Source organism: Heptranchias perlo, unplaced genomic scaffold (assembly GCF_035084215.1).
Source record: "Heptranchias perlo isolate sHepPer1 unplaced genomic scaffold, sHepPer1.hap1 HAP1_SCAFFOLD_180, whole genome shotgun sequence".
NCBI lineage: Eukaryota > Metazoa > Chordata > Chondrichthyes > Hexanchiformes > Hexanchidae > Heptranchias > Heptranchias perlo.
In genome coordinates, this window is record NW_027139077.1 from 686,074 (window position 1) to 714,005 (window position 27,932).

Here is a 27,932-nt window from a genome sequence, read left to right on the forward strand (position 1 = left end):
GGATGAGATGTTAAACCGAGACCCCGTCTGCCCTCTCAGGTTGATATCGATGATTCCATGGCACTATTTTTAAGAAGAGCAGGGGAGTTCTCCCCGGTGTCCTGGCCAATATTTATCCCTCAACCAACATTGTGAAAAAACAGATTATCTGGTCATTTATCTCATTGCTGTTTGTGGGATCTTGCTCTGCGCAAATTGGCTGCCGCGTTTCCTGCATTACAACAGTGACTACACTTCAATAAAGTATTTCATTGGCTGTAAACGCTTTGGGTCGTCCTGAGGATGCGAAAGTCCCAAAGCTGCTCAAACAAAGTCCTCCACAGAGAGAGCCAATAGAAAGTGTTTGAGTGGGAACCTCGATTCCTTGTCATTGAATTGAAGGGCTGGAGACTCTCACATTTTAAAATTAAACAAAGCTGTTTCACTTTAATCCTCACTCCAGCCAATAGGTGACCCGGCTCCGTCACACTCACTGGTTCTCAGTGTCTGCAGTTATTGGTTTATATTAAAACTAATAAAAGGCGGTAACGATTGATTCTGGGCAGTGTGGTCCTGATGATCAGGGATCCAGAGTCTAGATCTGGTGTTGTCTGAAAGGATCTTTTGATTGTCTGTAATTTCTGAATGTTGCAGTAAATCAGTGCGTTTATAATCAGATAATGAATAATATCCTTAATCCCTCAAACTCCAGTGTGTTCTATTTAATCAGTGAGCTTTTCAATAGTGGCCGAGATTTAACGGGAAAATCCCATCACAAGATTTATTTTTATCTCGATCAGAATCCTGGGAGTTGAGTTGAAATCTTCATCTCATCGAAATCGAGATAAAGTCTCAAATCCAGGCACTCGGATTGGATTAGTCAGAGTGCGGGGATTGGCTGTTAATGGGCAGTGTGAGTCTGAGGATTGGGCTCGAAGGTCAGGAGCAGAACCTGGTCCAAAATCCATTGATTTTATTTCTCTCCCAACAGGGAGCTGATGTCAGAAGGAGGAGATGATCAATGGGAGAGAGAGTCTTGTCAGGACACAGTCATCACATTGGGTCCCAGTACTGACTGATCAGTGAATAAGGACAACTGTCTGACACAGAGAACAGCTGGGGGAAAACAGCTGGAATCCAAACACCTGGAACATCTGCAAACACAGCCGGGGAAAACAGCTGGAACCATAACACCTGCACATCTGCAAACACTGTTGTGGAAAAACAGCTGGAATCCTAACACCTGACACATCCGCAAACACAGCTGAGAAAAACAGCTGGAACCCCAACACCTGGAAAATCTGCAAACACCGCTGGGGAAAAACATCTGGAATCAGTGTCCAGTCAAAGTCGGATCGTCACAGAACGTTCACACCAGACCTCGGAGTGGAGACCCCCCTGAATCACCCCCAGACGGACCGAAATCACCCCCTTTCTGAGCGAGGGTCCATTCGGAGCGGAGACCCCCCTGAATCACCCCTAGACGGACCGAGATCACCCCCTCTCTGAGCGAGGGTCCAATCGAAACGATGCGTCTGTCCGGTTTGTTGCCCCTTCAGGCCCTTTGGACAGCCCTGTCTGTCTCCACACAGCACTTCCCGTCCTGGGGTCACTACGACCTGTGTAAGGCTCAGATTCACTGGGACCAGGGGAGGAGTTGGGATTACATGGCCTGCCAGCCCGAGGCGGAGCTGGTCAGCAGGTTCCTGAGGGTGAGGTTGGATCCCCCCAACAGTACGTGTGGAGAGACCCCGGAGATGTACTGCACGCTGGTGAGTAGAAGCCTTTCACACCCAGTCTCTGTTGTGTGTCACGCTGGGAATGGACGGTCACTGAATGGCCTTTATCAAAGTGAGTCATTACATAGAATTACAGAGAATGTACAGCACAGAAACAGGCCATTCGGCCCAACTGGTCTATACTGGTGTTTATGCTCCAGACGAGCCTCCTCCCACCCTCCTTCATCTCATCCTATCAGCATATCCTTCTATTCCTTTCTCCCTCCTGTGTTTATCGAGCTTCCCCTTAAATCCATCTACACTATTCACCTCAACCTCTCCTTGTGGGAGTGAGTTCCACATTCTCACCACTCTCTGGGTGAAGAAGTTTCTCCTCAATTCCCTATTGGATTTATTAGTGACGATCTTATATTTATGGCCCCGAGCAGGTGAATATGTCCAATTGTGTCTCTGAACACTGTCCAATATCTCCAGTGGGGGAATATGTCCAATTATATTTCTGAACACCACTGATTTATTATAATGTTCTGTCTCTCTGGGGCTGCTGGGAGACTTGTCATTTTCTGAAGATCCAATTTAACCCAAAAGGCAACAGACTCGATCCCGATTGGCTTTGCTGTAATCTCCCCGAGTCTGACAATCTGATCTGATTGGGTTTCCATACGATATAAACTGTCCTGTAATGAAGTCATTGAGATGTAAATTCAGGACTGTTTCTAAATATTAATTATCCTCTCGTTGAGTTAATCATCTCCTCAGGACAACTGGTTCCTTCATCAATGTTAGAGGGAAACTCCTGAATTAATAATCCGTCATATGTTTCACCAATAATTAAAACTGTGTAATTTATTGCAGAACATGTAGTTTATCAGAGGGAGGTCAATTAGTAATCTGTTACAACAATAATACGACTCTTTGAGGTAAATCTTACACCAGTCCCATATTCCACTAGTCCGGTCTCACTGGGTCCGGACAGTGTTTCACACACAGTGACACCCGGTCCGGTCTCACTGGGCCCGGACAGTGTTTCACACACAGTGACACTGTCGGAGGGTCAGTACTGAGGGAGTGCTGCACTGTCGGAGGGTCAGTACTGAGGAAGTGCTGCACTGTCGGAGGGTCAGTACTGAGGAAGTGCTGCACTGTCGGAGGGTCAGTCCTGAGGGAGTGCTGCACTGTCGGAGGGTCAGTACTGAGGGAGTGCTGCACTGTCGGAGGGTCAGTACTGAGGGAGTGCTGCACTGTCGGAGGGTCAGTACTGAGGAAGTGCTGCACTGTCGGAGGGTCAGTACTGAGGGAGTGCTGCATTGTCGGAGGTGCTGTCTTTTGGACGAGACGTTAAACCGAGGTCCCATCTGCCCTCTCGGGTGGGCGTGAACGATCCCAGAGTAACTATTTCGAGGAAGAGTCGGGGAGTTCTCCCCGGTGTCCTGGCCAATATTTATCCCTCAACCAACATCAAAAACAGATGATCTGGTCATTTATCTCATTACGACAGTGACTGCACATCAAAAAGTACCTCATTGGCTGTAAAGCGATTTGGGACGTCCTGAGGATGTGAAAGGCACTATAGAAATGCAAGTTCATTCTTTCTTTCTTCACAGCCAATGAAGGACTTTTTTTGAAGTGTAGTCACTGTTGTAATGTAGGAAACGCAGCAGCCAATTTGCGCACAGCAAGATCCCACAAACAGCAATGTGATAAATGACCCGATAATCTGTTTTAATGATGTTGGTTGAGGATAAATATTAACTTCCTGCCGCCATATTGGGACCTTAGTTGGCCGGTTTACGCCTGAGAAACGGAGCCTTGTTGTTCGGCCGGTATCTCGTAGTTTGTATATTTTTTATTCTGTAACTGTGTTTTTTACTCGTGTCCTCTCTCCTTCTCTCCCAATCTGTTCCCTCTCCTGAACTTCTGTTCTCTGATTCTGTTCTCTGATTCAGTATTCAATGTGAGTGGGTGAGTGAGACGGAAAGACTGCAGGGTGAGAATGGATTCAGACTCTGGCTGTAGCGTTGGTGCAAAGACAGCAATTCCTGCACAGATGCTGCAGATTTTAAAATTCTCATCCTCGTGTTCAAATCCCTCCATGGCCTCTCCCCTCCCTATCTCTGTAACCTCGTCAACCCTACAACCCTCCGAGATCTCTGTAACCTCGTCAACCCTACAACCCTCCGAGATCTCTGTAACCTCGTCAACCCTACAACCCTCCGAGATCTCTGTAACCTCCCCCAACCCTACAACCCTCCGAGATCTCTGTAACCTCGTCAACCCTACAACCCTCCGAGATCTCTGTAATCTCCCCCAACCCTACAACCCTCCGAGATCTCTGTAACCTCGTCAACCCTACAACCCTCCGAGATCTCTGTAACCTCGTCAACCCTACAACCCTCCGAGATCTCTGTAATCTCCCCCAACCCTACAACCCTCCGAGATCTCTGTAACCTCGTCAACCCTACAACCCTCCGAGATCTCTGTAACCTCATCAACCCTACAACCCTCCGAGATCTCTGTAACCTCGTCAACCCTACAACCCTCCGAGATCTCTGTAACCTCGTCAACCCTACAACCCTCCGAGATCTCTGTAACCTCGTCAACCCTACAACCCTCCGAGATCTCTGTAACCTCGTCAACCCTACAACCCTCCGAGATCTCTGTAACCTCATCAACCCTACAACCCTCCGAGATCTCTGTAACCTCCCCCAACCCTACAACCCTCCGAGATCTCTGTAACCTCGTCAACCCTACAACCCTCCGAGATCTCTGTAATCTCCCCCAACCCTACAACCCTCTGAGATCTCTGTAACCCCCCCCAACCCTACAACCCTCCGAGATCTCTGTAACCTCCCCCCAACCCGACAACCCTCCGAGATCTCTGTAACCTCCCCCAACCCTACAACCCTCCGAGATCTCTGTAACCTCATCAACCCTACAACCCTCCGAGATCTCTGCAACCTCCCCCAACCCTACAACCCTCCGAGATCTCTGTAACCTCCCCCAACCCTACAACCCTCCGAGATCTCTGTAACCTCCCCCAACCCTACAACCCTCCGAGATCTCTGTAATCTCCCCCAACCCTACAACCCTCCGAGATCTCTGTAACCTCGTCAACCCTACAACCCTCCGAGATCTCTGTAACCCCCCCCAACCCTACAACCCTCCGAGATCTCTGTAACCTCCCCCAACCCTACAACCCTCCGAGATCTCTGTAACCTCCCCCAACCCTACAACCCTCCGAGATCTCTGTAACCTCCCCGAACCCTGCAGCCCTCCGAGATCTCTGTAACCTCCCCCAACCCTACGAGATCTCTGTAACCTCCCCCAACCCCACAACCCTCCGAGATCTCTTTAACCTCCCCCAACTCTACAACCCTCCGAGATCTCTGCGCTCCTCCAATTCTGGCCTTTTGTCCATCCCCGATTTTCTTCACTCCCCCATTGGCGGCCGTGCCTTCAGCTGCCTGGGCACTGAGCTCTGGAATTCCCTCCCTCGACCTCTCCGTCTCTCCACCTCTCTCTCCTCCTTTAAGATGCTCCTTAAAACTTACCTCTTTGACCAAGCTTTTGGTCGCCTGTCCTAATATCTCCTTCTGTGACTCGGTGTCAATTTTTGTTTGATAATCGCTCCTGTGAAGGGCTTTGGGAAGTTTTACTCCATTAAAGGCGCTATATAAATGCAGGTTGTTGTTGTGGTGATATAATGTTTGGATCCAGTGGTGTCGAGGTTCTGTTACAGGACGAGGAATCAGAGAATGTAACTTCAAATCCCACCCGGACAGTTTGAGAATTTGAGTTCAGTTCAAAAAATCTGGAAATAAAAATCTGGTCTCAGTAAAAGTGACCATGAAACTGTCGGATTGTCGTAAAAACCCAACTGGTTCATTAATGTCCTTGAGGGAAGGAAACCTGCCGTCCTTACCCGGTCTGGGCCTATATGTGACTCCAGTCTGGGGGCCGAGAGGCCCTTTAATATCGGGGCCCAGGTTTTTAAATCTCTACATTTAAAAAAATCTTTTCCTGTGAGCTGTAAAATCAGACTGAACAAAGAGCCAATGATGGACGTGTTTCTCTAAAGTGTGGGAGCTCAGGTTCGAGTTCAGATAATGGGCTATATTTATATAAAAGGCCACGGTTTCACCCAGTCTGACTCACATTCTGGGCTCCACTTCCTGCAATATCACTAATTTTACCAAAGTCTCTCGACAGCAGAATGAAGGGGTTACGATCAATATTTCAGCATCTCCAGGACATGATGTTCAATGTCAGCTGACCAACTGAATCCATGGCCTTGTTACTGATTATATCGCTCGCCTTCTCTCCCCGGAAAGTCTGTTAATAATTGATGTAAAGTTGCTTCTCCAGAGAACAAAACATGGTTGAGGTTTGATTGAAATACTGAGGGGACAGTGTGAGGAGAGGGGAGGGGAGTATTGGTGAGTGAAGCAAACACTGTCGGGAACATAGGAACAGCAGGAGGCCATTCAGCCCCTCGAGCCTGTTCCGCCATTCAGTTGGATCATGGCTGATCTGTATCTTAACCCCATTTACCCTCCTTTGCTCCGTATCCCTCGATACCCAACAAAAATCGATCGATCTCAGTCTTGAAAGCTCCAGTTGACCCCCAGCATCGACAGCCTTCTGGTGGAGAGAGTTCCAGATTTCCACTCCCCTTTGTGTGAAGAAATGCTTCCTGACATCACCCCTGAACGGCCGAGCTCTAATTTTAAGATTATTCCCCCTTGTTCTGGACTCTCCCACCAGAGGAAATAGTTTCTCTCTATCTACCCTATCGATTCCCTTTATCATTTTAAACACCTCGATCAGATCTCCCTCAATCTTCTAAACTCGAGGGAATACAAGCCTGGTTTATGCAACCTGTCCTCATAATTTGACCCATTAAGCCCCGAGTGTGCACTGTCAGTGTGCACGTGTTTCAGTCCGAGCAGTCCGGGCCCGCATGCAGCAAGACCTGGACAACATACAGGCTTGGGCTGATAAGTGGCAAGTAACATTCGCGCCAGACAAGTGCCAGGCAATGACCATCTCCAACAAGAGAGAGACTAACCACCTCCCCTTGACATTCAACGGCATTACCATCGCCGAATCCCCCACCATCAACATCCTGGGGGTCACCATTGACAACAGATAATCTTTCCAACTGCCAGGCGGCCTTCGAGACACACGACAACGCAAAATCGTCGAGCAGAAATTGATAGCCAAGTTCCGCATCCATGAGGACGGCCTCAACCGGGATCTTGGGTTCATGTCACGCTACACGTAACCCCACCAGCAGGAAAAAAAGTTATCTGTTTCTTACAACGGGTCATTCTCTGTCTTTCTCTTCCTTTTGGATGTTTCTCTCTCTCTGTCTGTCTTTTGTTCTGGCCGTTTGTATATTTGGTGGTCCTGTAGGTAACATCTCTCTGTCTGAACGCTTTGATTGCCTTGACAACGGGCAGTTGGAAAGATTATCTGTCATCACCAGGTATTGTTCTCTGACTATAAATGCGGTAACCTTCCATGGAATCCCACACTCACCTGACGAAGGAGAAAGCCTCCAACAGTTGGACTATAACCTGGTGTTGTAAGATTCCTTTCATCTTTAAACCGGGCCAGGTTTCCACTTTAAAGGAGTGATGATCCTTTGTTGCTGGGTTTATTACCCTGTGGGTCAGCATTGAGGAGTGGGGCTGTGGACAGAAGCAGGACTGACTGCCGTTTGCTTGTTAATACACGGCCCGTTCTCTGCCCGTTCACCCTTCGACCTCCCGCTGACCTCGTGCCCAGAGTCCACCTTCAGTTCGATTTGGTTCGCGGGTCGATAAACGTGTGTGAAAAGGAGACGGGGTAATGTCTGGGCTCACCCTTTCCCTCCTGCATTTTCAGGGTTTCTTTCCACTCACAACAACAACAACCTGCATTTATATAGCACCTTTAACGTAGTAAAACGTCCCAAGGTGCTTCACAGGAGCATAAATCAGACAAAAATTGACACCGAGCCAAAGAAGGAGATATTAGGAGAGGAGACCAAAATCTTGGTCAAAGAGGTAGGTTTTAAGGAGGGTCTTAAAGGAGGAGAGAGAGGGGGAGAGGCGGAGAGGTTTCGGGAGGGAATTCCAGAGCTCAGGGTCTAGACAGCTGAAGGCACGGCCGCCAATGGTGGGGTGAAGGAATTGGGAGATGGACAAGAGGCCAGAATTGGAGGAGTGCAGAGATCTCGGAGGATTGTAGGGCTGGAGGAGGTTACAGAGATAGGGAGGGGTGTAGGGCTGGAGGAGGTTACAGAGATAGGGAGGGGTGTAGGGCTGGAGGGGGTTACAGAGATAGGAAGGGGTGTGGGGCTGGAGGTGGTTACAGAGATAGGGAGGGGTGTAGGGCTGGAGGAGGTTACAGAGATAGGGAGGGGTGTAGGGCTGGAGGGGGTTACAGAGATAGGGAGGGGCGTAGGGCTGGAGGGGGTTACAGAGATAGGGAGGGGCGTAGGGCTGGAGGAGGTTACAGAGATAGGGAGGGGCGTAGGGCTGGAGGGGGTTACAGAGATAGGGAGGGGCGTAGGGCTGGAGGGGGTTACAGAGATAGGGAGGGGGGCGAGGCCATGGAGGGATTTAAACAAGAGGATGAGAATTTTAAAATCGAGACGTTCCCGGACCAGGAGTCAATGTCGGTCAGCGAGCCCAGGGGTGATGGGTGAACGGGACTTGGTGCGAGTTAGGATACGGACAGCAGAGTTTTGGATGAGCTGAAGTTCACGAGATGGGCAATGTTACGGAGGTGGAAGTCGGCGGTCTCGGTGATGGAGCCGATAAGATTGTTTATTTAGTTCTTCCCGACCAAAAGGCATCAGTTAATTCCCACCGATCTTGGTGTTGAAAATAGAATATTCCCCAGGCTCTGTAATCCCCAATTTGATTAATCTCTGGCACCAGATCAATGTCATCGTCTCCAATTCCACTTTAGAGCCAATTTGCTAATTGATTTGAGTGTTTCTTGTGCTACAAAGCAAAAGGTCACAGAGGAAGGAAATCGGGGATGGACAAGAGGCCAGAATTGGAGGAGCGCAGAGATCTCGGAGGGTCAAAGGGCTGGAGGAGGTTACAGAGATAGGGAGGGGTGTAGGGCTGGAGGGGGTTACAGAGATAGGGAGGGGTGTAGGGCTGGAGGGGGTTACAGAGATAGGGAGGGGTGTGGGGCTGGAGGGGGTTACAGAGATGGGGAGGGGTGTAGGGCTGGAGGAGGTTACAGAGATAGGGAGGGGTGTAGGGCTGGAGGGGGTTACAGAGATAGGGAGGGGTGTAGGGCTGGAGGGGGTTACAGAGATGGGGAGGGGTGTAGGGCTGGAGGAGGTTACAGAGATAGGGAGGGGTGTAGGGCTGGAGGGGGTTACAGAGATAGGGAGGGGCGAGGCCATTGGTGGGATTTGAAGAAGAAGAAGAGAATTTTAAAATCAGAATTAAAATCACTGATGATTGAAATCCGAATGATTGAAGCTTTGCCACAAGTGCTGATCGATACTGAATCATTTATAGTATTGAAAAGGTCACTGGGTAAATACTGAGAGAGGAATTAAAAAGTGTCCGAGAGCAGGAAAACAGGACCATCGAAAACCAGCCCCAATTGGGGCCGAAATTCAGCCCCGGCAAAACGGGCCAAACACTCGCCTCCTGAGTTAAAATCCCCGTCTCCAATAGAATGGGACCGGGGATGAGGGACTTCAGGTGTGGAGAGACTGGAGAAGCTGGGATTGTTCTCCTCAGAACAGAGAAGGTTAAGGGGAGATTTAACAGAGGTGTTCAATATAATGAGGGATTTTCACAGAGTAGAGAGGGAGAAACTGTTTCCAGTGGTGGGAGGGTCGGTCACCAGAGGACACAGATTGAAGGGAATTGGCAAAAAAGCCAGGAGGGAGATGAGAATTTTTTTAAGCAGCGAGTTGTTCTGATCTGGAATGCGCTGCCTGAAAGGGCGGTGGAAGCAGATTCAATAATAACTTTCAAAAGGGAATTGGATAAATACTTGAAAAGGAAACAATTGCAGGGCTGTGAAAGAAAGGAAGACAGAGAGACTTGTGTTTCTATAGCACCTTTCAGGACCTCAGGATGTCCCAAAGCTTCACAGCAAACTCAGTAACTTTTGAAGTGTAGTCACTGTTGTAATGTAGGAAAAGCGGCAGCCAATTTGCGCACAGCAAGATCCCACAAACAGCAATGAGATAAATGACCCGATAATCTGTTTTAGGTGTTGGTTGAAGGATAAATATTGACCGGAGAGAATGGGATCTTTTACGTCCACCTGAGAGGGCAGACAGGACCTCAGTTTAATGTCTCATCCAAAAGACGGCACCTCCGACAGTGCAGCATTCCCTCAGTACTGCCCTGGGGATGTCGGCCTCGATTATGGAGCTCAAGTCTCTGGAGTAGGTCTTGAACCCACGACCTTCTGACTCAGAGGTGAGAGTGCTGCCCACTGCGCCAGTATAACCCCGTGCTGTGACCCCCAATATTCTGATTGTTTGTTTAACAGCCTGGGAACATTGTGCTGATGGTTTCAGTGACCTGTCCACTCAGACCCCGAGATCTCTCTCCTGCTCCAACACCTCAAGTACATTCCCATTTAGCACATAATCCACATCAACCTTCCCTCTGCCCAATCTCATGACCTTACATTTCTCTGTATTAAACTGGATTTGCCATTTCTCTGCCCATTGATCGAACTTGTCAAGATCCTTTTGAATTTGTTCCCATTGATATTCATCATTTTCCACTGCTCCCAAGTTGGTATCGTCCGAAAATTTGGACACAATTCCTTCCTCGAAATCATTTATAAAAATTATAAACAGCGGCCCCAACACTGAACCTTGTGACACTCCCCTGGTAACTGTCGGCCAATCAGAGACCTGCCCATCCCCCACGACTCATTATCTTCCAATCATATCCCAATCCAGTTTAATCCATTCCCATCTGTCCCGTGGGCTTGGACCTTATGTTGTTGCCTATTATTTGGGACATTGTTAAATGTCTTCCTGAAACCTGGGTAGACAACATCCACCGTCTCCCCCGATCTACTCGGTCTGTCATCTCCTCAAAGAAATCCAATCAATAAGTCAAGCACCACCTCCCATTGTCTCGAATTAGCTCATGTCTCACAAGATGACCCTAATATTATCCCTCCCAATCCTTTCAAACACTTTCCCAACACTGGAAGTAAAGCTTGTGGGTCTGTGATTCGATGGTTCATCCCTCGCCCCTTTCTGGGACTCACATTTGGGATTTTCTTTTTTTTAATTTATTCGTTCATGGGATGTGGGCATCGCTGGCGAGGCCGGCATTTATTGCCCATCCCGAATTGCCCTTGAGAAGGGGGTGGTGAGCCGCCTTCTTGAACCGCTGCAGTCCGTGTGGTGAAGGTTCTCCCACAGTGCTGTTAAGAAGGGAGTTCCAGGATTTTGACCCAGCGACGATGAAGGAACGGCGATATATTTCCAAGTCGGGATGGTATGTGACTTGGAGGGGAACATCCAGGTGGTGTTGTTCCCATGTGCCTGCTGTTCTTGTCCTTCTAGGTGGTAGAGGTCGCGGATTTGGGAGGTGCTGTCGAAGAAGCCTTGGCGAGTTGCTGCAGTGCATCCTGTGGATGGTACACACTGCAGCCACAGTGCACCGGTGGTGAAGGGAGTGAATGTTTAGGGTGGTGGATGGGGTGCCAATCAAGCGGGCTGCTTTGTCCTGGATGGTGTCGATCTTCTTGAGTGTTGTTGGAGCTGCACTCATTCAGGCAAGTGGAGAGTATTCCATCACACTCCTGACTTGTGCTTTGTAGATGGTGGAAAGGCTTTGGGGAGGTCAGGAGGTGAGTCACTCGCCGCAGAATACCCAGCCTCTGACCTGCTCTTGTAGCCACAGTATTTATATGGCTGGTCCAGATAAGTTTCTAGTCAATGGTGACCCCCAGGATGTTGATGGTGGGGGATACTGCGATTGTAATGCCGTTGAATGTCAAGTGGAGGGTGGTTAGACTCTCTCTTGTTGGAGATGGTCATTGCCTGGCACTTGTCAGGCGCGAATGTTACTTGCCACTTATCAGCCCAAGCCTGGATGTTGTCCAGGTCTTGCTGCGTGCAGGCTCGGACTGCTTCATTATTTGAGGGCTTGCGAATGGAACTGAACACTGTGCAATCAACAGCGAACATGCCCATTTCTGACCTTATGATGGAGGGAAGGTCATTGATGAAGCAGCTGAAGATGGTTGGGCCTAGGACACTTCCCTGAGGAACTCCTGCAGCAATACCCTGGGGCTGAGAAGATTGGCCTCCAACAACCACTTCCATCTTCTTTTGTGCTACGTATGACTCTAGCCACTGGAGAGTTTTCCCCCTGATTCCCATTGACTTCAATTTTACTCGGGCTCCTTGGTGCCACACTCGGTCAAATGCTGCCTTGATGTCAAGGGCCGTCACTCTCATCTCACCTCTGGAATTCAGCTCTTTTGTCCATATCTGATCCTCTGGGATTTGGTCCGAGTCTCGTCAACTCTGAAAAATATCCACAAGACTCTCAATCGTTTGTGTCGATTCCTTCAGACCCCTGGGATGAAACGTATCAGATCCAGGAGCCTCATCTCCCTTGAGCTTCAACAACCTCCCCAACATGTCCTCTCCACATTTCCCCATCTACATTCACCTTTAAACTGGACCCCAATTCTGACCTTTCTCCCCCCATTTCTTTTGTAAACATTGTTAAAAAACGAACGGTTAGAAGCTTCAGCAATTTCTCTATTTCCGGACGTGACCTCCCCATCGTCACAGTTTGTGACTGTGTGTAAATTTCAGGCTCCCGGTCAATGACTGACTTTATTGTGATTGGATTGTTTTGTGTCTGTAACCGTGCGGAGTCTGCTGTGTGACGGAGTCACGCCAGATGGGAGAAGAATGTGGTATTTCTGTTTGTCTGGGATTGGTTTGATGGCCGTCCATAGGAATTACTGGAGGGGAAAAGACCGAGGTCGATCTCGTTCACCTTCTACCATCCTGGTAATCACATGATCCAATGGTAATGGAGTTATTGACCAATCACAGCAATCAATCTCTATCAATGCGTCTCCAACAGACCCAGACATGAGGTGAGGAAAACCCCCAGTGGGGGAGAGCTTTGGGAACCACAGGTCCAAAGTCCCCTGTTCCTCCCGAGCCTGTTACACTCAGCACACGTCATGTCTCAAATTACTCAGATACTGGATCACAAAATATTATTTCTGAATGAAATCGATGTAATTTGTATTTGAGTGAATCAATACTAACTGTTCCCACCGTCTCCCTGGGGAACCTGTTCCATAGATTGACCACTCACTCACTGAAATATTGTTCCCACAGATGAGTTTTGAATTGACCCCCTTCGAGCGCAGGCCGTGTCCTCGGGTTCTACTGTTCTGGACAAGGTGAAACAGCTGGTCATGGTCGACATTATCCAGTCCCTTTAGAATCCGAAACACAGCAATCAGATCACCTCTCAAGCTTCTCTTTCCCAGTGAGAATATTCCCAATTGACATAATCGCTCCTCATAATCCAATCCCTCCATCCCCTCAATCATTCTGAATCCTTTCAATAGCTGCAATATCCTTTTTGTACTGTGGTGACCAGAACTGCCACGGTGTTCTAACATCTGTACACAGTGTTCTAGCATCTGTACACGGTGTTCTAACATCTGTACATGGTTATTCGAAGATCTGTACACGGTATTCTGTGAACTGTACATTGTATTCTATGAGCTGTACACTGTATTCTATGAGCTGTACACTTTATTCTACGTGCGGTCGCACCAATGATTTATAAAGTGATGGGATTACTTCACTATTTTGCTCCCTTTAAATTCACTCACTGTCCATGAGTTTGAAGGAGGATGTGATTAACCAGGAATCCTTGTCTCAGCGAATTCTCTACCTGTGTTGTGAGGTTTGCTCGAACTGTCGACTTAAAGGGAGGAACATCACTACTTCTGGAGAAACACAGTCTGTGTGACTCACTCGGCTAAAAGTCTGACAGCCAATTATTTCTAAATCCGAGCACCAATTATGAAAATCCCAGCGAGTCTCGACAGCTGGAGAATGTTAACGGGAAGTGTCGGCTTCTCTTCTTTGAGCCGAGTCAAGTGATTCGGTTCCGTGTTCTCCAGAAATTTCTCCCAGAAAAGGGGTCCGGTGATGTGGTGATTATGTTACAAACATGGAAATGACGGGCAGGAAAGGACCAGCTGGTCCATCAAGCCTGTTATTGGCCGAATAATCCAGAGATCGTGAGTTCAAATCCCACCATGGGCAGTTTGAGAATTTCAATTCATAGAATCGTAGAATCTTACAGCACAGAAGGAGGCCATTCGGCCCATCGTGCCTGTACCGGCTCTTTGAAAGACCTATCCAATCAGTCCCACTCCCCTGCTCTTTCCCCATAGTCCTGTAAATTTTTCCGTTTCAAGTATTTATCCAATTCCCTTTTGAAAGTTATTATTGAATCTGCATCCACCGCCCTTTCAGGCAGCGCATTCCAGATCAGAACAACTCACTGCATAAAAAAACTTCTCCTCATCTCCCCTCTGGTTCTTTTGCGAATTACCTTAAATCTGTGTCCTCTGGTTACCGACCCTCCTGCCACTGGAAACAGTTTCTCCTTATTTACTCGATCAAAACCCTTCATGATTTTGAACACCTCGATTAAATCTCCCCTTAACCTTCTCTGCTCTGAGGAGAACAATCCCAGCTTCTCCAGTCTCTCCACATTAACGGAAGTCCCTCATCCCTGGGACCATTCGGGTAAATCTCCTCTGCACCCTCTCCAAGGCCTTGACATCCTTCCTAAAGTGCGGTGCCCAGAATTGGACACAATACTCCAGCTGAGGCCTGACCAGTGATTGATAGAAGTTTACCATAACTTCCTTGCTTTTGTCCTCACTGCCTCTGTTTATAAAGCCCAGAATCCCGTATATTTTTATTCAGTTTAAATAAATCTGGAAATAAAAATCTGGTCTCAGTAAAAGTGACCATGAAACTGTCAGATTGTCGTAAAAACCCAACCGGTTCACTAATGTCCTTTAGGGAAGGAAACCAGCCGTCCTTACCCGGTCTGGGCCTATATGTGACTCCAGTCCCACACCAACGTGGTTGACCCTTAACCTCCCTCTGAAGTGGCCGAGCAAGACACTCAGTTTGTATCAAACCCGCTCCCAGTGGTTCAAGAAGAAGGCCCAGCACCACCTTCTCAGGGCGACTAGGGATGGGCAATAAATGCCGGCCTTGCCAGCGACGCCCACATCCCCAGAATGAATTTAATAAACGAACGATGTTTTAAGTCCACATCTTCCCAGGGAGCTCGATGGGATTCTAAGCGTCGAAATTTAATTACAGAGAATCTGAGCCGGTGGAAATGAATGTTTGTTCAAGTTAATGAAACCCAGAACTCTGCACCTGGTGTTTGTGTTTGAACATTTCAGTAATGAGCCGAGCACAGGGAGGTTTCAAGAGAACGGAAACCTGACTGGAGAAAGAATGAGAATCTCCAGCAAATATTAAACAAGCAGGAGGCCATTCAGCCCCTCAAATTACATAGGAACAGGACCAGGCCATTCAGCCCCTCGAGCTTGTTACATAGGAACAGGAGGAGGCCATTCAGCCCCTTGAGCCTGTTCCGCCATTCAATTAGATCACGTCTGATCTATATCCAACCCCATTTACCCGCCTTTGCTCCGTATCCCTCGATACCCTCACCCAACAAAAATCTATTGATATCAGTCCTGAAAGCTCCAATTGACCCCCAGCATCCACAGCCTTTTGGGGGAGAGAGTTCCAGATTTCCACTCCCCTTTGTGTGAAGAAATGCTTCCTGACATCACCCCTGAACGGCCGAGCTCTAATTTTAAGATTATTCCCCCTTGTTCTGGACTCTCCCACCAGAGGAAATAGTTTCTCTCTATCGACCCTATCAGACCCTTTTTTATCATTTTAATCACCTCGATTAGATCATCCCTCAACCTTCCAAACTCGAGGGAAACAAAACAAGTTTTGCAACCTGTCCTCATAATTTAACCCTTTTAGCCCCGGTATCATTAACAGCAATGTGATAATGAGCAGATAATCTGTTTCAGTGATGTTGGTTGAGGAATTAATATTGACCTCGACACCGGGGTGAACTCCCCATCTCTACTTCGAATAGTGGCTGTGGGATCTTTTACACCCAATTGAGAGGGCAGACGGGGCCTCGGTTTAATGTCTCATCTGAAGGACGGCACCTCCGACAGTGCAGCACTCCCTCAGTACTGACCCTCCAACAGTGCAGCACTCCCTCAGTACAGACCCTCCTCCGACAGTGCAGCACTCCCTCAGTACTGACCCTCCGACAGTGCAGCACTCCCTCAGTACTGACCCTCCGACAGTGCAGCACTCCCTCAGTACTGCCCCTCCGACAGTGCAGCACTCCCTCAGTACTGACCCTCCGACAGTGCAGCACTCCCTCAGTACTGACCCTCCGACAGTGCAGCACTCCCTCAGTACTGACCCTCCGACAGTGCAGCACTCCCTCAGTACTGACCCTCCGACAGTGCAGCACTCCCTCAGTACTGACCCTCCGGCAGTGTGGCACTCCCTCAGTACTGACCCTCCGACAGTGCAGCACTCCCTCAGTACTGCACTGCGAGTGTCGGCCTGGATTATGTGCTCGAGTCTCTGGAGTGGGCCTTGTACCCATGACCTTGCCTGTCTGTCTCTATCTGTGTTTATAATTAAATATGAATGTGGGCAATACAGAGAACGGGAAACAGAGAATAACAGGAGACGGCCCCGAGACTCCTCATCATTCAAACTGGTCGATAGAAAAATCCATCCCCTGATGACAGGGTCACAAGGTCAGTCAGTCATTACCTCAACATCTGGAAACAGCCTCTGAAAACACCGTCCGGTTAGAATCAGGTCTGTGTGCAGCTGCTGACGGACTCACTCCATAAATATCTTGTAATGTTTTCATGTACACAGAGTGTTTTTATAATTCATTCTGGGGATGTGGGCGTTGCTGGCAAGGCCGGCATTTATTGCCCATCCCGAGTTGCCCCTTGAGAAGGTGGTGATGGGCCTTCTTCTTGAACCGCTGCAGTCCGTGTGGTGAAGGTTCTCCCACAGTGCTGTTCGGTCGGGAGTTCCAGGATTTGGACCCAGTGACGATGAAGGAACGGCCGATATATGTCCAAGTCGGGATGGTGTGTGACTCGGAGGGGAACTTGGAGGTGACGGTGTTCCCATGCACCTGCTGCCCTTGTCCTTCCAGGTGGTGGAGGTGGTGGGTTTGGGAGGTGCAGTCGAAGAAGCCTTGGCGAGTTACTGCAGTGCATCCTGTGGATGGGACACACTGCAGACACAGTGCGCCAGTGGGGGAGGGAGTGGGTGTTTAAGGTGGGGGAGGGAGTGGGTGTTTAAGACGGGGGAGGGAGTGGGTGTTTAAGGTGGGGGAGGGAGCGGGTGTTTAATGTGGGGGAGGGAGCGGGTGTTTAATGTGGGGGAGGGAGAGAGTGTTTAAGGTGGGGGAGGGAGTGGGTGTTCAAGGTGGGGGAGGGAGCGGGTGTTTAATGTGGGGGAGGGAGCGGGTGTTTAATGTGGGGGAGGGAGAGAGTGTTTAAGGTGGGGGAGGGAGTGGGTGTTCAAGGTGGGGGAGGGAGTGGGTGTTCAAGGTGGGGGAGGGAGCCGGTGTTTAAGGCGGGGGAGGGAGCCGGTGTTTAAGGCGGGGGAGGGAGCGGGTGTTTAAGGCGGGGGAGGGAGCGGGTGTTTAAGGCGGGGGTGGGAGCGGGTGTTTAAGGTGGGGGAGGGAGTGGGTGTTTAAGGCGGGGGAGGGAGTGGGTGTTTAAGGTGGGGGATGGGCTGCCGATCGAACGGACTGCTTTATCCTGGTTGGTGTTCAGGTTCTTGATTGTTGCAGCTTCACATCCACTTCCTGTCGTGTACAGATGCATCGAGCCACATAAGGAGATATTAGGACAGGTGAAGAGGTAGGTTTTATGGAGCATCTTAAAGGAGGGGAGAGAGGTGGAGAGGTTTAGGGAGGGAATTGCATAGTTTAGGGCCCAGGCATCTGAAGGCACGGCCGCCAATGGTGGGGTGATGAATATCGGGGATGAATAAGAGGCCAGAATTGGAGGAATGTGGTGGACCAGTGATCCCGAGGCCTGGACCGGTGATCCCGAGGCCTGGACCGGTGATCCCGAGGCCTGGACCGGTGATCCCGAGGCCTGGACCGGTGATCCCGAGGCCTGGACCGGTGATCCCGAGGCCTGGACCGGTGATCCCGAGGCCTGGACCGGTGATCCCGAGGGTCACTGGAGGAGGGGAGAGAGAGGGTACCCATTGGAGGAGGGGAGAGAGAGGGAGGGTACCCATTGGAGGAGGGGAGAGAGAGGGAGGGTACCCATTGGAGGAGGGGAGAGAGAGGGAGGGTACCCATTGGAGGAGGGGAGAGAGAGGGAGGGTACCCATTGGAGGAGGGGAGAGAGAGGGAGGGTACCCATTGGAGGAGGGGAGAGAGAGAGGGTACCCATTGGAGGACGGGAGAGAGAGGGAGGGTACCCATTGGAGGATGGGAGAGAGAGGGAGGGTACCCATTGAGGGGGAGGGGAGAGAGAGAGAGGGTACCCATTGGAGGAGGGGAAAGAGAGGGTACCCATTGGAGGACGGGAGAGAGAGGGAAGGTACCCATTGGTGGAGGGGAGAGAGAGAGAGGGTACCCATTGGAGGAGGGGAAAGAGAGGGTACCCATTGGAGGACGGGAGAGAGAGGGAAGGTACCCATTGGTGGAGGGGAGAGAGAGGGAGGGTACCCATTGGTGGAGGGGAGAGAGAGAGAGGGTACCCATTGGAGGAGGGGAGAGAGGGAAGGTACCCATTGGAGGAGGGGGAGAGAGGGAGGGTACCCATTGGAGGAGGGGAGAGAGGGAGGGTACCCATTGGAGGAGGGGGAGAGAGGGTACCCATTGGAGGAGGGGAAAGAGAGGGTACCCATTGGAGGACGGGAGAGAGAGGGAAGGTACCCATTGGTGGAGGGGGGAGAGAGGGAGGGTACCCATTGGTGGAGGGGAGAGAGAGAGAGGGTACCCATTGGAGGAGGGGAGAGAGGGAAGGTATCCATTGGAGGAGGGGGAGAGAGGGAGGGTACCCATTGGAGGAGGGGAGAGAGGGAGGGTACCCATTGGAGGAGGGGGAGAGAGGGAGGGTACCCATTGGAGGGGAGGGGACAGAGAGTATTCCTGATATTGGGATCTGAAGGAACGATTAATCGCTGATCGTTTGACAGAAGCATGAGATTGAGATCAGGCAAAGAAGATAAAAAAAAACCCTCTAAATGATCCTTTAATTCACTTTCTGAACTGTATTTATCAGAAACAATCGATCCCCTAAAATAGTCAAATTGATGAAAAAGTGAGACATCCCCATAATTAATAGCAGGATTTCCATTTGCTGTTGGGGGTTTTGTAAATGAGTCGGTGTAAAAGTCTCCAGGTTTGGAGTCTGATTTATTGTCTCTTTAACCCTCAGACAGTATAAAAGGATGGGGGTGAATTTCTGACCCGTTTTATCCTCTCGCTGCCTCTGTCCTGTCGAGATTACTGGAGAATATTTCAGCTCCTCTCTGGGACACTAAACGCTGCTCATTTTATTCTCTGTCCGATCATTAACCTCCAAACTGAGCAACTCTGCTCTAAAATTAACTGTAACAAAGGAGCTGATTACTTGGCGATGGGGAGTGACCGCAATCTGTGGGATTGTACTTTATGGAGCCACTAACTCCTGTACTTAATAATACCCTAATTAACATAATTAACCAGGGGACTGAACCGTGCAGATAGCGAGAGGTTTAGTTAGTGAGAATGACAGGCTGTTACTCACACAACACATTGTAAATCCAAGATAGAAACACTTAAAGCCCTGAAATAAATGTCAAGTGGTGAGTGGATTTGGAGAAGTAACAATGATTCATAAGATGCTCCGTTTACACTCCAGTGTGGCAGGAACAGTTCCTGGAATATATGATCCGTGTATTGAAATATCTTCCCTTCCCACGTTGATGCAGCTGCACAGAGCAGGAGCCTGTTGTTTCTCTCCCTCCCTGGGCTGTGTGGTGATCTTTAATTACTGTTTCAACAACAACTACTTGCATTTATATAGCGCCTTTAACGTAGTAAAACGTCCCAAGGTGCTTCACAGGAGCGTAATCGGACAAAACTTAACACCGAGTCACACAAGGAGATATTAGCACAGGTGACCAAAAGCTTGGTCAAAGAAGCAGGTTTTAAGGAGCGTCTTAAAGGAGGAGAGAGAGGTGGAGAGGCGGAGCAGTTTAGGGAGGGAATTCCAGAGCTTTGGGCTCAGGCAGCTGAAGGCACGGCCGCCAATGGTGGGGTGATGAAAATCGGGGATGCACAAGAGGCCAGAATTGGAGGAGTGCAGAGATCTCGGAGGGTTGTAGGACTGGAGGAGGTTACAGAGATAGGGAGGGGCGAGGCCATGGAGGGATTTGAACACGAGGATAAGAATTTTAAAATCGAGGCATTGCTGGACTGGGAGCCAATGTGGGTCAGTGAGCACAGGGGTGATGGGTGAACGGGCGAGTTAGGATACGGGAGGCAGAGTTTTGGATGAGCTGAAGTTTACGGAGGGTGGACGGTGGGAGGCCGGGCAGGAGAGTATTGGAATAGTCGAGCCTGGAGGTGAGAAAGGCATGGATGGTGCAGTGGAACAGTAAACAAGAAACCTGGTCCAGAAATGTGAGAATCAGAGAGAGCTCGAGCGAGTGGTGGAGAGAGACAGTCGCTCAGTCTCTCTCTTCACTCCCGCTGTGGTTTCACACTGAACTCCCACCACTGATTGCCCCTCGAGTTTCCTCACCGTTTACACACTGTCATTCCATAGAATGGTGAGTTGTAGCACTGGGACAAGGGGCTGTTAATTATGTACCGAGGACACGGCAATTCAGGAGCACTTAACATCTGGACAGTGTGATTATTCATTCATACTTTTGACAGCTTTAGGATTCTGTTACTAATGGACACTCGTTTCATTCTAAATACAGACATTAAAATAATCGATTCCAATATCCAGCTTTAGTCAGTGCCTTTGGAAAGATGCTGTGAGAATTGTAGATTCATTAATAAGAACATAAGAAATAGGAGCAGGAGTAGGCCATTCGGCCCCTTGAGCCTGCCCCACCATTCAACAAGATCATGGCTGATCTTCGATCTCAATGCCATTTTCCTACACCATCCCCACATCCCTTGATGCCTTTAATATCTAGAAATCTATCGTAAACAATTTTACAACACCAAGTTATAGTCCAGCAATTTTATTTTAAATTCACAAGCTTTCGGAGATTTTCTCCTTCCTCAGGCAAATGAAACATTTGCCTGAGGAAGGAGAAAATCTCCGAAAGCTTGTGAATTTAAAATAAAATTGCTGGACTATAACTTGGTGTTGTAAAATTGTTTACAATTGTCAACCCCAGTCCATCACCGGCATCTCCACATCATGACTAGAAATCTATCGATCTCTGTTTTGAATGTACTCAATGACTGAGCCTCCACAGCCCTCTGGGGTAGAGAATTCTAAACATTCACCACCCTCTGAGTGAAGAAATTTCTCCTCATCTCAGTCCTAAATGGCCGACCCCTTATTCTGACACTGTGACTCCTGGTTCTAGACTCTCCAGCCGGGGGAAACATCCTCCCTGCATCTACCCTGTCGAGCCCTGTAAGAACTTTGCAACTTTCAATGAGATCACCTCTCATTCTTCCAAACTCTCGAGAATACAGGCCTCGTCTACTCAATCTCTCCTCATACGACAATCTCGCCATCCCAGGAATCAGTCTGGTGAACCTATGGCAAGTATATCCTTTCTTAGGTAAGGAGACCAAAATTGTACACAATACTCCAGGTGCGGTCTCACCAAGGCCTATATAATTGCAGTAAGACATCTTTACTCCTGTACTCAAATCCTCTTGTAATAAAGGCCAACATACCATTTGCCTTCCGAATTGCTTGCTGCACCTGCATGTTAGCTTTCAGTGACTCATGTACAAGGACACCCAGGTCCCTTTGAACATCAACATTTCCCAATCTCTTACCATTTAAAAAATACTCTGCATTTCTGTTTTTCCTACCAAACTGGATAACTTCACATTTTTCCACATTATATTCCATCTGCCATGTTCTTGCCCACTCACTTAGCCTGTCGATACCCCCTTGAAGCCTCTTTGCATCCTCCTCACAACTCACATTCCCACCTAGTTTTGTGTCATCAGCAAACTTGGAAATATTACATTTGGTCCCCGCGTCCAAATCATTGATAGAGATTGTGAATAGCTGGGGCCCAAGCACCGATCCCTGTGGTACCCCACTAGTCACAGTCTGCCAACCTGAAAAAGACCCGTTTATTCCTACTCTCTGTTAACGAATTCTCAATCCATGCCAGTAAATTACCCCCAATTCCATGTGCTTTAACTTTGTTCACCAACCTCCTGTGTGGGACCTTATCGAAAGCCTTCTGAAAATCCAAATACACCACATCCACTGGTTCCCCTTTATCTATTCTACTAGTTACATCCTCAAAGAACTCCAATAGGTTTGTCAAACATGATTTCCCTTTCGGCCTTTCATAAATCCACGTTGACTCTGCCAAATCCTATTATTATTTTCTCAGTGTCCTGTTATCACATCCGTTATAATAGATTCTAGCATTTTCCCTACTACTGTTGTCAGGCTAACAGGTCTGTAATTCCCTGTTTTCTCTCTTCCTCCTTTCTTAAATAGTGGGGTTACATTTGCCACCCTCCAATCTGCAGGAACCATTCCAGAATCTATCGAATTTTGGAAGATGACAACCAATGCATCCACTATCTCTGTCGCTACCTCTTTCAAAACCCTGGGATGGAGATCATCAGGTCCTTGGGATTTATTGACTTTCAGTCCCATTAATTTCTCTAATACTATTTTTTTACTAATACTAATTTCTTTCAGTTCCTCATTCTCACCAGACCCTTGGATCTCTAGTATTTCTGGGAGGTTTTTTATGTCTTCTTCCATGAAGAGACACAAAGTATTTGTTTAATTTCTCTGCCATTTCCTTATCCCCCATTATAAATTCTCCCCTCTCTGTGTATAAGGGACCCACATTTGCCTTCGCCAGTCTTTTCCTTTCCACATACCTATAGAAGCTTTTACAGTCCGTTTGTATGTTTCTCGCTAGTTTACTCTCATATTCTATTTTCCCTCTTTATCAATTTCTTGGTCCTCCTTTGCTGAATTCTAAAATGCTCCCAATCCTCAGGCTTACTGCTTTTTCTGGTGTCTTTCTCTGCCTCTTTATTTGATTTAACACTATCTTTAATTTCTCTTGTTAATCTCTATTATCCAGCTTTAGTCAGTGCCTTTAGAAAGATGCTGTGAGAATTGTAGATTCATTAATCTCGATTCTCTCTGTATACGGCCCCCTCTCCATCTTTCTCACACATTAGTTTTATTGATTGCTGCAACAGCCACTTTCTGAAGATTGCGGTCTAACAGGCGAGCTGTGTGATCATTTGGAAAAGGATGTTGGCCTGATTCTGTGTTGCCGATGTTATCAGTGTGTCCCATCCACAGGATGCACTGCAGCAACTCGCCAAGGCTTCTTCGACAGCACCTCCCAAACCCACCACCTCCACCACCGAGAAGGACAAGGGCAGCAGGTGCATGGGAACACCGTCACCTCCAAGTTCCCCTCCGAGTCACACACCATCCCGTCTTATAATCAGAGAATCGTAGAACCTTACAGCACAGGAGGCCATTCAGCCCATCATGCCTGTGCCGGCTCTTTGAAAGATCTATCCAATTAGTCCCACTCCCCCGCTCTTTCCCCATAGTTCTGCAGATTTTTCCTTTTCAAGTATTTATCCAATTCCCTTTTGAAAGTTATTATTGAATCTGCTTCCACCGTCCTTTCAGGCAGCGCATTCCAGATCACAACAACTCGCTGCGAAAAAAATTCTCCACATCTCCCCTCTGGTTTTTTGGCCAATTACCTTAAATCTGTGTCCTCTGGTTACCGACCCTCCTGCCACTGGAAACAGTTTCTCCTTATTTACTTTATCAAAGCCCTTCATAATTTTGAACACCTCTATTAAATCTCCCGTCCACCTTCTCTACTCTGAGGAGAACAACCCCAGCTTCTCCAGTCTCTCCACATAACTGAAGTCCCTCATCCCTGTTACCATTCTGGTAAATCTCCTCTGCACCCTCTCTGAGGCCTCGTCTGTCCTTCACCCGGCTGTCGGAATCATCAGAGAATCTGGGAACATTGTGATGGGAGAATACGACCCACATAAAAGCTGATGTGTGACCTCTGATTGTCTGCGGGCCGTCGACTCATTCCCGAAACGCACCTTGTGTGAAATATGTGGAGCTGCCGCTGTCTCTGTCGCTGCTTCACTGCGGAAGGACCCTGACCTGAAGTGAGCCCGAGGGAGCCCTGCCATCTCCGACTGCTTCCTCGCAAACCAGCCGCAGATAAAGCATCATTAGGACCACAGGCTGGGCTGTGGTCTGACACCCAGAGCCCAGGATTATGGCCTGATCGGAAATAAGGGATTGTTTTAACAACGGACTGTAAAAAGACAACTGCCCCTCGATCATTCCGCCCGGAAAACTCTCCTCCTTTCTCTCTCGCTCTCCTTTTGGGCAATAAATACCGGCCTCGCCAGCGACGCCCACATCCCGAGAATTAATAAACACAAATGATTCTTTCAGAACAACATTCCTGAGAAATTGGCCGATGATAAATTCTGTGATCCAGATATTCCGAATTCTGATACAACAAACTGCACAGTGACAGGGAATCAACCCCAGTGACGGGGAATCACCCCCAGTGACGGGGAATCACCCCCAGTGACGGGGAATCACCCCCAGTGACGGGGAATCACCCCCAGTGACGGGGAATCACCGCCAGTGACGGGGAATCACCCCCAGTGACGGGGAATCACCCCCAGTGACGGGGAATCACCGCCAGTGACGGGGAATCACCCCCAGTGACGGGGAATCACCCCCAGTGAGGATAAGGTGGGATCTTACAGTTGTGTTTCCAATTCCTGTGTAGTTTTACAATTCAGGTCTCTAAATATTTTAGAGGTGTGAAGCTATTTTTAGTTAGACAGAGCGAGAATCATTCCTCAACACTACAGCGATATAATTAACCAGCTGTCTAACCGTCCAGCACAGAGTGCAGTGAGATGGAGCGCGTACAGTTTAATCAAAACTTATCCCTGAGAAAATTAGAGTGGATCGATATTCCTGGATTTCAAGACAGTGTCGAGGGAGCTTTACTCTGTATCTAACCCGTGCTGTACCTGCCCTGGGAGTGTTTGATGGGACAGTGTCGAGGGAGCTTTACTCTGTATCTAACCTGTCCTGTACCTGCCCTGGGAGTGTTTGATGGGACAGTGTCGAGGGAGCTTTACTCTGTATCGAACCTGTCCTGTACCTGCCCTGGGAGTGTTTGATGGGACAGTGTAGAGGGAGCTTTACTCTGTATCTAACCCGTGCTGTACCTGCCCTGGGAGTGTTTGATGGGACAGTGTAGAGGGAGCTGAACTCTGGATCTAACCCATGCTGTACCTGCCCTGGGAGTGTTTGATGGGACAGTGTGGAGGGAGCTTTACTCTGTATCGAACCCGTGCTGTACCTGCCCTGAGAGTGTTTGATGGGACAGTGTAGAGGGAGCTTTACTCTGTATCTAACCCGTGCTGTACCTGCCCAGGGAGTGTTTGATGTGGGACAGTGTGGAGGGAGCTTTACTCTGTATCTAACCCGTGCTGTACCTGCCCTGGGAGTGTTTGATGGGACAGTGTAGAGGGAGCTTTACTCTGTATCTAATCCTGTACCTGCCCTGGGAGTGTTTGATGGGACAGTGCAGAGGGAGCTTTATTCTGTATCTAATCCTGTACCTGCCCTGGGTGTGTTTGATGGGACAGTGCAGAGGGAGCTTTACTCTGTATCTAACCTGTGCTGTACCTGCCCTGGGAGTGTTTCATGGGACCGTGTAGAGAGAGCTTTACTCTGTATCTAACCCGTGCTGTACCTGCCCTGGGAGTGTTTGATGGGACAGTGTAGAGGGAGCTTTACTCTGTATCTAACCTGTGCTGTACCTGCCCTGGGAGTGTTTGATGGGACCGTGTAGAGAGAGCTTTACTCTGTATCTAACCCGTGCTGTACCTGCACTGGGAGTGTTTGATGGGACAGTGTAGAGGGAGCTTTACTCTGTATCTAACCTGTGCTGTACCTGCCCTGGGAGTGTTTGATGGGACAGTGTAGAGAGAGCTTTACTCTGTATCTAACCCTGTACCTGCCCTGGGAGTGTTTGATGGGACAGTGTAGAGGGAGCTTTACTCTGTATCTAACCCGTGCTGTACCTGCCCTGGGAGTGTTTGATGGGACAGTGTAGAGGGAGCTTTACTCTGTATCTAACCTGTGCTGTACCTGCCCTGGGAGTGTTTGATGGGACAGTGTAGAGAGAGCTTTACTCTGTATCTAACCCTGTACCTGCCCTGGGAGTGTTTGATGGGACAGTGTAGAGGGAGCTTTACTCTGTATCTAACCCGTGCTGTACCTGCCCTGGGAGTGTTTGATGGGACAGTGTAGAGTGAGCTTTACTCTGTATCTAACCCGTGCTGTACCTGCCCTGGGAGTGTTTGATGGGACAGTGTAGAGTGAGCTTTACTCTGTATCTAACCCATGCTGTACCTGCCCTGGGAGTGTTTGATGGGACAGTGTAGAGGGAGCTTTACTCTGTATCTAACCCATGCTGTACCTGCCCTGGGAGTGTTTGATGGGACAGTGTCGATGGGGCCTAGCTCTGTATCTAACCCGTGTTGCTCTGTGCCCATTTCCAGGAGAACCCCTACATGTGCAACAACGAGTGTGACGCTCGCACGCCCGAGCTCGCACACCCCCCCGAGCTGATGCTGGATCACGAGGGCAGGATCCCAAACACCTTTTGGCAAAGCGTCTCCTGGAGGAGTTTCCCCGAGCCCCTCCTGGTCAATATCACCCTGTCCTGGGGCAAGACTATCGTCATCACCTTCGAGTCGGGCCGGCCGGAGCAGATGGTCCTGGAGAAATCTCTGGACCACGGCCGGACGTGGCAGCCCTACCAGTTCTACGCTGCCGACTGCCTCAACTCCTTCGGGATGGAGCGGAGAACGGTCCGGGATCTGAGCCCAGCCTCGGTGCTGGACATCATCTGCACGGAGGAGTACTCCAGGGGCTACGTGTGGAAGGTGGACAAGACGGTCCGCTTCGAGATCAGGGAGCGGTTCGCCCTGTTCGGGGGGCCCCTTCTCCGCAACATGGCCTCGCTCTACGGCCAGCTGGACACCACCAAGGACCTGAGGGACTTCTTCACCCTGACCGACCTGAGGGTCAGGCTGCTCCGGCCGGCCACCGGGGCCACCAGCGTCGACCAGCTCAACCTCTCCAAATACTTCTACGCCATCTCCAACGTGGAGATTCACGGACGGTGAGAGCTCCTCGTCACCTCTGCTCAGGGTCACTGATCCCACACTTCACATCCAGGGGGCGCTGTATCAGGACAAACATCTGGGGGATAGTCTATCAGGGCAAACATCTGGGGGACGGTCCATTAGGGCAAACATCTGGGGGACGGTCCATCAGGGCAAACATCTGGGGGATGGTCCATCAGGGCAAACATCTGGGATATACTATCAATTGACATCTGGAGGGCATTCTATCAGGGCTAACATCTGGAGGGAATACTATCATCAATAAGAACAACAACTTGCATTTACATAGCCCCTTTAACGTAGTAAATCATCCCAAGGCGCTTCACAGGAGCGATTATCAAACAAAATTTGACACTGAGCCACATCTGGAAATATAGGGACAGGTGAGCAAAAGCTCGGTCAAAGAGGGAGGTTTTAAGGAGCGTCTTAAAGAAGGAGAGAGAGGTGGAGAGGTCGCGAGGTTTCGGGAGGGATTTCCAGACCTTCGGGCCTAGACAGCTCAAGGCACGGCTGCCATTGGTGGAGCGATTAAAATTGGGGATGCGTAAGAGGCCAGAATTGGAGAGATCTCGGAGGGTTGTCGGGCTGGAGGAGGTTACAGAGATAGGGAGAGGCGAGGCCATGGAGGGATTTGAAAACAAGGATGAGA

General features: G+C 49.2%; 1 protein-coding gene across 1 annotated transcript in view; it reads left to right on the plus strand.

The window, feature by feature from the left end:
- The first annotated feature begins 1,508 nt into the window (after positions 1-1,508).
- LOC137309796 (netrin-G1-like) overlaps positions 1,509-27,932 on the plus strand; it is a 43,162-nt gene continuing 16,738 nt past the window's right edge. Inside the window, exons 1-2 of the mRNA XM_067977829.1 lie at positions 1,509-1,751; positions 26,654-27,279. Coding sequence (XP_067833930.1) covers positions 1,509-1,751; positions 26,654-27,279 — 869 coding nt within the window. The remainder of the gene's footprint in view (positions 1,752-26,653; positions 27,280-27,932) is intronic.